The 11,252-nt window shown below is 34.6% G+C and overlaps 1 protein-coding gene across 1 annotated transcript; it reads left to right on the top strand.

Moving 5' to 3' along the window:
* The first annotated feature begins 4,400 nt into the window (after positions 1 to 4,400).
* LOC18047823 (transcription factor UNE10) lies at positions 4,401 to 9,540 on the top strand. The gene is made up of 6 exons (XM_006445269.2): positions 4,401 to 4,879; positions 4,969 to 5,662; positions 5,818 to 5,919; positions 6,403 to 6,468; positions 8,657 to 8,998; positions 9,143 to 9,540. Exons 1-6 carry the CDS (start codon positions 4,776 to 4,778, stop codon positions 9,227 to 9,229), a joined length of 1,395 nt encoding a protein of 464 aa, XP_006445332.1. The 5' UTR covers positions 4,401 to 4,775; the 3' UTR covers positions 9,230 to 9,540.
* Positions 9,541 to 11,252: the final 1,712 nt, after the last annotated feature.

Below are 11,252 nucleotides of genomic sequence, written 5' to 3'. Positions count from 1 at the left end.
GTTCCTACTTTTGTTGTTGAAAGTTGATGTCTTCCATTTTATAATTATGTGATTTATGCTTTGTTATGATTTGATTTGAATATTTGTGCTTTGATATGCTTCCATTTTATTATTTATAGTTTATTTAATTTTGAAATATTTTTTAATTGTTGGATGTTGCTGTTAATAAATTAAGGGAAAAGGATACCGTTGATTATAAGTGGGAGGTTCAAACCAAGAAACAAACGAGCTTATTTGTATTTGATTTGCTGAAATCCTGGATTTGTATTTCTATTTGATTTTTCAGTTAATTTCAGTTTTTTTTTTCAATTGGATTCATTAATTCGGATTGAAAACCCACAATTCAGGAACCCGGATTTTCCCGGATTGAACCTGGACCGGACCCGGAGTGGAAAAAGGCGGGCTTATTTCTGGATCTAGTATAGAAAATATTCGTCCGGATTCGTATCCGAAAAGGCTAAACCTGCACTCGGACCTGGATTTTGGTTCTGAAACCTAAGGAGTCTATGTAGATTAAGCAGTGCTAAAAATAAGGAAATTGTTGAAAATTGTTAGAGTTTGCGGTTTTATCTAGTACCTGGTGAACATATTAACTAGATTCATAAATGAATTATGAAATACTTTTTTTGAGGTTCAAATTTTTCTCTTTGCCGCAATATCCATCCTTTTGAATTCTTATTCAAATTGGTGATTATTTATTTAAAAATTATTATTATTATTATTATTATTATTATTGTTGTTGTTGTTGTTGTTGATATATTAATTAATTATAATACTATTATTATTGTTGATGTATTGATTAATTATAATACTTTTTATTATTAATAACAATATTATAGTAATGTTAATATATTAATTAATTGTGATACTTTATATTATTAATTAATTATGATATTATTATTATTATTATTATGATATTTTTTAGCATCATGGGCTTCTCAGTTGATTTGTTCTACCATCCTCTTAGCAATTACGGGATTGATCGTTTAGAATTTATTAATTGTTTACTCATGCTATTTTTTACTTTTAAGAGAATGAAAATGTCAATTGTTCTCAACTGCACTTAGCAACAGTGCGTGCTCAACAGTGGACCGCCTTATACAATTAGTGAGCCTTGGTGCATGAGCACACACGTTGATTTTGATAGAGACTGACCTGGTTGCAGTCGACTAGTTCTAAATAAACCCAAATAAGCAAAAAGGTCAGCTTATATTATATTACTAGCGTAACATGTGTCACATTTTTCATCGAAGTTTATGAATTATGGCGATGAAATGAAGAAGCATATAGTTCAATGAGGTAAATGTGCAATTAACGTACGGGTTGCTTTCATTATATATAATTACGCGCATGAACAAATACTTCTCACTTGCAAAAAGATAATGAATGGCGTTTCAATATCGTTACTCTCTATGACTAAAACGAGGTTCGTCCTGCTCAGCCACCAATAAATACATATTCATTCATTCATATTAAATACAATGTTCCTGGTCATAACTTGGTAACTAAGTCACAACTTGGCTCAATAGATAAGATTAATGTACTTGATCAAATTGGTTTTCTATTTTTAATATTCTATTATTTTCTACTAAGAAGAAACGAGAGTCGACTAGGATGGCTAGAAGAGATATCAACCGCTAGCAATTTCCATATTTTTGTTTTTCTTATAATGAGGCCATGAGCTAGCTAGATAGTTACTGGTGGTTCGTATTCGAACAAAGCTTTCCCTTCGTAGAAGATATAACAATATCAATTACAACGTCGTACCATTTCTTTTGCCTTCGACATAAAGGCATTTTTCCTAATAACAAAGACAATGATGCAGCGTGGTTCTACACAAAACGCTATGTAATGAAATTGATGCAACAAAAAGATAAATTATTGCAGGATGATGGTTAGATAGGAGATATTATCAATACTTTATTGATTTTGAAAACACTCGAAATAAACCAATGGGCATTTGATCTAGTGGGAGAACACTTGCACTTACAATGTTGAGAGTAAGGTTTCGAGCCTCCATAAAAGTATTATGGGGGTTAGTTTCAGCTCTCCCTTAATTATCAAATAATTGAGTGGAGCAAGTCTATTCCTCACTAAATATGAGTGAAATGGACACCTCTCGAATATTAGAGAGGGGCTTCAGAGAAGTACATGTATAATCTGTTTGTAAATATTAATTGTAATATCTGATGTAATATTAGTAACAGTCTTGTATAACAGTGTTAAAAAAAAAAGTGGACACCTCTCGAATATTAGGGAGGGGCTTCAGAGGAGTACATGTATAATCTGTTTGTAAATATTAATTGTAATATCTGATGTAATATCAGTAACAGTTTTGTATAACAGTATTAAAAAAAAAAAAACGATACTAAGAACGCTCATGAATCTAGGGTGTTAAGATTTATTGATTCCATAATATGCCAAGAAATAATAAGAATAAAACTCAAACTAAGAGTTTATTCAAAAAAATAATCAATAACAAACAAAAATTTGCTTGTAACAACTATAAAAGACACTCATTATTACTAACTACAACTTATCATAATTTGACTAGAAAAATTATTTTAATGAGACTCATACTTAAATTAAAAATACAACTCAATTAGAAATACCTAAATAATAAAACTTTAAATAGACAACTAAATTAAACTATAATATAAATTAATTAAATAATTTCTAAATATAATATATTTCAATCTAATTCCCGCTAGGATGGAAAAATTCAGTCTCAAATTTTGCTCCTTATAGTCTTCAATACATCTTTCTTGTATTCATTTATTTTTTTTTCTCTCTAATTTATTCATTCGTTTATTTATTTTTTTGTAAAACTAAAATACAAAATAAACTGCAAGACTGTTGAAGGTCCGATATGGTTGCGGTTGCGGCGAGGAGCACAATGGTGGCAACGTTTTGGTCCAATTCGCAGTGATATGACCAGAAAATCAAATCCAAGTGGTCGCAAGCGTTGGCCTCGATTCCGACAATAGGCGTGTCGATCGGTTGTAAAAAATTTGTCGAAAAAGATTGTACTGGTGAAGGGAAGTTGACTGTTGGCGGTGGTGTTGGACAACACGCGGTGGAAATCGACAAATGGAAGTGGCGGCGCTTGCGGCTTTTGTTGCTGCTTTCCAGCGGTTTTGTAGCTGAACGGTGGCGTTTTTGCTAGGGGTTTGGTGGTCGGCTTTCTCTGACTTCGTTAGTGGTTTTGATCGACGGCAAACTTACGGGGTGTTTGTGAATAGAGGTCGCTATGGAGTTTAGGTTTTCTAATTCGAGAATTTCTGATATATAGTTATTGAATACTGGTCGCTATGGAGGTTTAATTTATTTAATCACAATTTCATCTAGGTTTTCGGTTCTACGAAAAAATGTTTTGTTGTGAAATTGATGCAGTGAAAGAATAAAGTGATGTAAGGTCATGGATAAATAGGAGATATTCTCAAAATTAACATGTATTGAAAATACATGTTAATTTTGAGAATATCAATAAATCCAAGATGTTAAAATTTGTTAATTCCACGTTATATTAAAAGTTAATTAAATTAGAATTCAATCGAAGAATTTATTATAAGAAATAATTAATAACAATTTATCCAGGTTTGTTAGTAAAAATTTACAAAAGATATTTATCTATACTAATTACAGTTTATAAATTTTAATTTAATTAGAATTTATTCAATTTCTTACTTTAGATTAGGAGACAATTTAATTACCTCGCCCTAACGAAAGTAGAAAATTTCAGATTACCTTAGATCATAAAATTACGTTGTTAAATGAAGTATTATCATATGATAAAATTAAAAAAAAAAGACGTGCGCTGGCACTCCGTCAAAACGTAGGCTAACTGAGTTGGCAGCTCGTTAGTTAACGGATTAAATAAGGTGGCGCCATTTCAAAAAAATAAAAAATAATAAATAAGGTGGCGCCTGCAACGTGGCATGCATGGACATCTGGTGAAGCTATCATGCACCAACGTGTCTTAAGAACGGATTTTCTATTGTAATTCGTCCACACGTGTCATCATCCACGTCATACGCCCGTCGAATATTTCAGTTACCCACGCTCATTCGTCCAATACTTGGTATAAAGAAGGATATATGCACATAAGATTATGAGAAGATAAGGGACCACATTTTCCTTATGATTATCATGATCGATGAGCTCCGTATGTCTTCCATTTAATATTCATCCCTCTTCCTCGCACCACAATTCACGTTTTGATATTTATTAGATTTCAATTCTCATTTTGTTACATTTTCTATCTGTCCTGTCCCCATTATTTTTCCACATTTAATGAAGCTCCCTCTTGTTTTTTTTTTTTTTTTTTTTTGAAATTTTAAATATATATTTGTTCTATATATCTGGTATATATGAGTAATTGTGATTATTTATTTATTTAGTACATGGTCAATCTCATACATAGCTGCGTCAATGGTAAATTCTCTCGGTGGTTCTTTGCCCATGGGCATAATAAGTAGAACCAGGTTAGATGGACTCGAATGGTGGCCTATCATTGAACACAAACTCGCTTCTTCGTTCATGATGCATTTTTACAATATGATATATATGGACCAGAGTCTCTATCACCCTCTCCATTGCTAGCTAGCTAAGTCGTGCCGCTTTCTCTCTCTCTCTCTCTCTCTCTCTCTCTCTCTCTCTCTATTACATCCTCTCCCACAACAAAAACCCGAGTAACCAAGTTATTCTCATCTGCAATATTATAAGAGAAGTCTAATAATAATAATAAGATCTTGTTAAATATTATTCTAAATACCATGAGCCAGTGTGTTCCCAGCTGGGATCTCGATGAGAATTATCCCAACAATTGTCGCGCCTCTCTTCGCTCTCGCTCCAATTCCACGGCCCCTGATGTCCCCATGTACGTACTCTCTCTTTGCGCGTGTGTGTACGTAACTGTATGTTAGCAATCTTGACAAAAATCATTTTAACTTAATTTGGCGCGCGCAGGTTAGAGTTAGACTACGAGGTAGCGGAGCTAACATGGGAGAACGGGCAGCTAGCCATGCACGGGTTAGGGCCACCGCGCGTGCCAGCCAAAGCGGCTGCGAACAACCCCTCTCCCACAAAAAACACGTGTAGTGGCACCCTCGAGTCAATAGTCAACCAAGCAACCAGCTTGCCCCAGGCCCAACGCAACGGCAAGCCCCCATTACTGGATGAGTTTGCTACAGCCCCCTGCTGCTTCCACCAACAACGTCCTAGTATGACGACTATGGATGCTTTGGTTCCATGCTCGAACCGACGGTCCGAAGAACGGACCACTCAAGTGATGGATCCCGCGCCACGAGTCGGTGGCACGCGCTCAATTCGTGTGGGTTCCTGCAGCGGACCAGTTCCACTTCCAATTCCAGATTCCACTAAGGATGACGACGTCCTCAACGGTAAACGCGCGAGGGTGGCGCGTGTACCCGTGGCGCCAGAGTGGAGCAGCAGAGACCAGAGCTTTAGCGGTAGCGCCACGTTTGGGAGGGAGAGCCAGCGTGTGAGTGTGACTCATGACACGTATGATATGGATATGGATATGGGCGTGGGATTCACTGGTACTTCGATGGGGTCGCCAGAGAACACTAGTTCCGCCAAACAAGGCAATAAGGCAACCACTGCTGATGATCATGATTCTGTTTGCCACAGTAGACCTCTGGTAATTGCTGATGTTTCTTTCAATGTAAATTGTATTGTATTGTATGGTATTACTTATCTCATCATTCATTTGCTTTATTATTATTATTATTATTATTTTTATATATAAAAAATAAAATAAAGTTAATTTCTTTTATGTTGATTTAATAACTAAAGAGGGAGGCAGGTGATGAGGAGTACAAGAAGAAAGGAAATGGAAAATCCACAATTTCAACTAAGAGAAGCAGAGCTGCTGCTATTCACAACCAGTCTGAAAGAGTATGTCAAGTTTCTGCCTTTTCTTCTTATTCCTTCTTTTCTTTTTTAACAGAAAATTTTAAAAAGGTTCATTCTGCTGTTATTAGTAGCAAGTTCAATTTTGTCAAGTTTTATAATATCCATGAAAATGAATATACAAATTTAAAAATATAACGGTTAAAGAGGTGATTGGACTATAATACTATAAATATATATATATATATATATAATACTATATATATTATATATTATATTTGATGCTTCCTTCTACTTTCTAGTTGGGGACGGACAGTCAAATAAGAAAGGGGACAACGTACGTAACTTCTTTTATTAATTTTTTGAATCATAAAATTAGTATATTTCTTATTATTTTCGATGATATCCCTCTTGTTTGATCTGAAGAAAGGTACCATTAATTAAGATTTCATGTTTTATTAGTTTCACTCTGTTATTATTTTATAACATTTATTTTACTAAATCCATCTGCACTATTATTACTTCCAGAAAAGAAGGGATAAGATCAATCAAAGGATGAAGACTCTGCAAAAATTGGTCCCCAATTCCAGCAAGGTTAGAAGTTTGACTGGCTGCTATTCTCTGTCGTATCCACGGACATTCTAATTGAATTAAAACCTGAAAATTTAATATAAATATAAGGGTTAGTTTACACCACTCACACACATTATATAGGCCACACGCTGATGTTATTGTTTCTGTGAGCTGTGTAAGTTACAGCTGAATGTAATTTAGGGGCTCCCTAAATATAATAAGAGCAATGTTAGAGAGAGAGAGACAGAGAGAAAATGAAAGAATTTTATTTTTTTTCTCTACCCAACCTATTTTCTCTCTCCTCCTTTTCAATACAGTTTCTCTCGATTTTCTCTCGCTCTTTTTCTTTCATTGGCATTTTCCCTATAATGATTTGTGTTATGCTGACGCTCAGCCAGTCTCTTCAATTACATCTGCCTGAATGTAAGGATTATGTTTTTTTCCCCCACTTCTTTTTTCTTGGTCTCATTTTTCATTTATTTTCACACCACCGTCCAAGTGCTGTTTATTGAGCACTTACTATAATTACTTCTGGCACCACCAAGATTTTGTTGTTGACACTCTTTTAAGTTTTAATTTGCGGTACTGCTCATAATATTATTATAAGTTAAATAGTGATCAACAATGAAATCTTATGGGGACTCAATGAGAAATAACAAAAATCTGACTAGCTAGGATTTGTTCTCTAAAAAAAAAATGGTTTCTCCTGCCTTCATCATCACTTCCTCAAAATTCAAAAATCTTCCTACCCCGAGGACTGGGGAATATCTATTTTAGTCCCTTATCCTCTAGTATATGCCTTTTCTCTTTTTCCATCTTTTGGACAGAAAGGGATCTTCATTTTAGTACTCATATTATTTTCAATCTATGCCTTCAATTAAAGGTGAAAAATTTACAATCGCTACGTGTTAAATATTGTATTCATTTGTGTGTTAATTAAGTGTTTCATGCTGTTTTAATTATATATCAGCACTTGTAACAAGTTCGGCGTTTAAGCATATGGTGCTTGACAGTGTCGAAGCCAAAGGAGCTGGGACTAGCACTCTAAAATTTTTTAATTTAATTACAAAAATACCCTTTAGAACTTATGTAAGAATTTTATATTTGATTAGTTATGCTCTCTCTTCAACTATGAGTAAATTCTTTTTAAATTTCATCTCTCTTTCAACTTCAAACTCTCCTCTTTTCATATCTTCACGTCAAAATTTGAGCTTTTCAAGTCAAAATCAAAGAGCAATTACAAATTTTAATAATTCTTTTATATAGGACAGATATTTTGAGGAAAAAAAGCTTGTTATATCCCTTATAAAGTGTATTTTTAATTTCTCATTGACAAATTCTCCGAGACTGTAGAGAAGTATTTAATTGAAAAAAAAAAAAAAATCCAGCCCACCGCAAAAAATGTTGCTCCCTTAGCCACTAGTGCTTCATTAAATGTGGTCCAAAAATCTCTTTGATTTTTCAAATGGCTTTTGGCATTTTTGGGACAGATCCGATGATCGTAGTCCACAAACAAACCAAGCCATTAAGATAAGCTGACAGAAAGTTGTCAGTAGTGGAGGCAATCACCAGCCACCACATAATACCTCCAGTCGTTGGCCCTAATGCCCTTGTTCTTGTCTCATGTCAAGTCATTTTTCGTTTTAATTACAACTCTTTGCATCAGATTGCATCTCATGATTGCTTAAAAGGAGTCTCTCAAGTCTTACACTCTGATCACGCATTCAATAATTGAAGTGTTAATAACGTGGGTTGGATTTGGGTATCTGGGAAAGAGAAGTAGTAAAAGGATAAAAATGTGGGGACGGTGTGGAGGGCCGCAGTGCAAAATACAAATAAAATGGGGTCGAGTCATATGAATACTAGTCAATGTTATAATGATGTAGCTGAATTTGCACACTCACATTATGTCGTGTGCCTTTTGTGCGATAAGAGTGTCGAGTTTTATTCTCCTGTGCACCTCTCTTCCACTAGATTGTTTTATATTTTTCATGATTGATGGAGAGGCCATCAAAATCACATCTATATGCATGCAGATGGATCAAGTTGAAAAGTTGAAAGTAATCACTTGGTGACTATCGCATGCACACACACATAACAGAAGCTGATATATAGTTATGAAAGATGAGTTAAGAGTGTAGCTTATTTAGAATAAATTGGTGTTTAAGGGAAGGAACTTTTTCTCATTTGGTTTTGATTATTATTACAGACTGATAAAGCCTCAATGTTGGACGAAGTGATCGAATATCTGAAACAACTACAAGCTCAAGTGCAAGTGATGAGTAGAATGAACATGCCACCTATGATGTTGCCAATGGCAATGCAACAACAACTTCAGATGTCTATGTTGAGTTCAATGGGCATGGGGATGGGTATGGGCATGGGGATGGGTGTGATGGACATGAACTCCATGAGCCGCCCAAACATTACCAGCATGCCACCATTGCTTCATCCTTTCTTGCCTTTGGCCTCATGGGATGGCTTGGGTGACCGGCTACAAGCTTCCCCAATGACAGACCCGTTATCCACATTCCTTGCTTGCCAACCGCAGGTAGGCTGATTGAAGTTTTACAATGCGTATATATAATTAACTCTTCTGAGTTGAAGTGATCGTTGTGATCTTGTAAGTATATAAATCTGTGCGTGTGTTTCTGACAGAGTAATATTTGATTAATTATACATTATTTTGTTGTAGGCGGCGAGCATGGATGCTTATAACAGAATGGCTGCAATGTATCAGCAGATGCAGCAGCAGCCCCCAGCTTCAAGTTCTAAGAGCTAAGCATTTTACCCCATTTCTTAATCAACTGTTAGATTCTAATATCAAAATGCTTAGCCAAAACATCGACTTGAACTTTTAGAACCCTTCTTACGGGTGCGCGGTCAACGCGGGTGCAATCATTATATGATTGCCTGCGAGTGTGTAGATGCTATATAGCTGATTTCTTTCAATACTTTTTGTAACTTCAATTAAAAAAAATTATTAAACAGGTGCCTTTTGGAACAAATGTTGCCTTTTTCCCTTTTGGGTGTATAAATTAGATACATTCGAAGTTGCACAATTAATTTAAAACTTATATCATGAGCGATGCATTATCCCTAATGACCTGGATCTTTTCTTGATCTAATTTTTCTGAAGGCTATGAGCCATTATTTATTATTACTCAATATTTTATTTTGAAAAGGAATCGTAGCTTTCATTCAGTGCATGAAACTTTGTGGGTAAGTACTTATCCAAACAACAGATTGATTAGAAAGCCTACGAGCGTACTGGATAACTCAATTTCTTGCTTGATCTTGAATTTCAAAGACCACCTGATAGAGTTCTGTTAATTTGCAACCTGCAAACCCATTCTCATGTTTTATTATGTATCCCCTTACTGTAAAGATTAAATATCTCGATCGGCTAACTTTGGGTTGCATTTGTTCTCTTTATCCTTGTACATCAATGATTCATTAGAAATAAAATCTTTTAATCATAAATCGGAGCATCTATCGACTATGACCCAATTAAACAACGATCGGAATAGTGAGTGAGTCGACATTGTTGTCAAAATACTGTGCCCACGGAGACATCTAACATGCAGTGTTTGCTAAGTAATGGACAAGTGAGTGAATATTGGACACTCATTTTGACAACTTGAATTAATTCAGGCCACACACCACATAATTTCCATTAGCTTGTTATTATCCACCTATGATAAGTGAATTTGGCCTTTCATGAGAGCAAATTTTTTTTTTTCTTTTATTTTATGCGAATCAACAAGATATGGAAGGATTATCCACAACTTTGAAATTATAATTGTTGATAATACGCATTATGCATTTGCAAGAACTTTTGCAGACCCTTTTCGGAAAAAGGAATATGTACATGTAGAAAAATTTCAAATTTATTCCTTGAAAATTGAAATACTACTTATATTTACTTGGGAGAAAATTTTAATTTGTATACGGTGTTCAAAGTTGAATTATTCCATAATAAAGAAAAGTGCATGTGAAACAGTACATACTTAAGGCATTAGCTTAACCATGGACTTACCTCAATAAAAATTGAAGTTACAAGTTCGAGTCATACATATAAAAACTGATCAAAACATTACTTCTCGCACAAATGTGCATAAAAATAAAATTTTCCTTAAAATATTCATAGAGTTATATTGATTTTCGAAATTACTGTCACTAAAACATCACTACAAATGTGTGTATTTAAATTTTCAGTAAAATTTATATTATATATTATATGTAGATTATAATCAATTAAAAAGACAAACGGCTCGAATGTCAAACTTACAAAGATGGATTGTGGATGTCAAATTGCTTCGTAACTTTTTTTTATTTGATTGCAGTCATTTCTTAAGGCCGTGGGACCCGAAACATACTTTACGACAATAGCTGTAACATCTATATATATCTCGTTGTTGAGAAGTGAATGCGATCGGTGGCCAACTGCCAACTTGTGTGATTTTTACACCGCCATGAAAGGTAGGGCACAGTGTATACGATTGGAAGGCGAAGCAAACGCTTGGACGCTGAGATCACCACATGCTTCATGTTGAAAATCTTTTGGTTTCTGGCCTCGTCGTTCGTCTTGCGATATATTTGTCCCTTACTTCCTTTTTTTTTTTTTTTTAGCTGCAATACTTAACATTGCATTAACATCTAATGTTCGACTACTATAACCCACACTATTCCCACACGTGCGGCTTCAATTTAACCGTAATTTGTGTCACATCTAAAACAGTGCTAGTATTTTTTAAATTTTTAATTATTTAGTTGCACTGACTTATATGCTAATAATTGGGGTA

This window comes from Citrus clementina, unplaced genomic scaffold (genome assembly GCF_000493195.1).
Source record: "Citrus clementina cultivar Clemenules unplaced genomic scaffold, Citrus_clementina_v1.0 scaffold_3, whole genome shotgun sequence".
Taxonomy (NCBI): Eukaryota; Viridiplantae; Streptophyta; class Magnoliopsida; order Sapindales; family Rutaceae; genus Citrus; species Citrus x clementina.
The sequence above is the reverse complement of the archived record's forward strand: the minus strand, read 5'-3'. Positions and strand labels throughout refer to the sequence as shown.

Excerpts from the sequence above, each read along its gene's own strand:
- LOC18047823 (XM_006445269.2), top strand. The coding sequence starts at position 4,776 with ATGAGCCAGTGTGTTCCCAGCTGGGATCTCGATGAGAATTATCCCAAC. Across the intron at positions 4,880-4,968 it reads ACGGCCCCTGATGTCCCCAT|GTTAGAGTTAGACTACGAGG; the intron begins GTACGTACTCTC and ends TGGCGCGCGCAG. Across the intron at positions 8,999-9,142 it reads TCCTTGCTTGCCAACCGCAG|GCGGCGAGCATGGATGCTTA; the intron begins GTAGGCTGATTG and ends ATTTTGTTGTAG.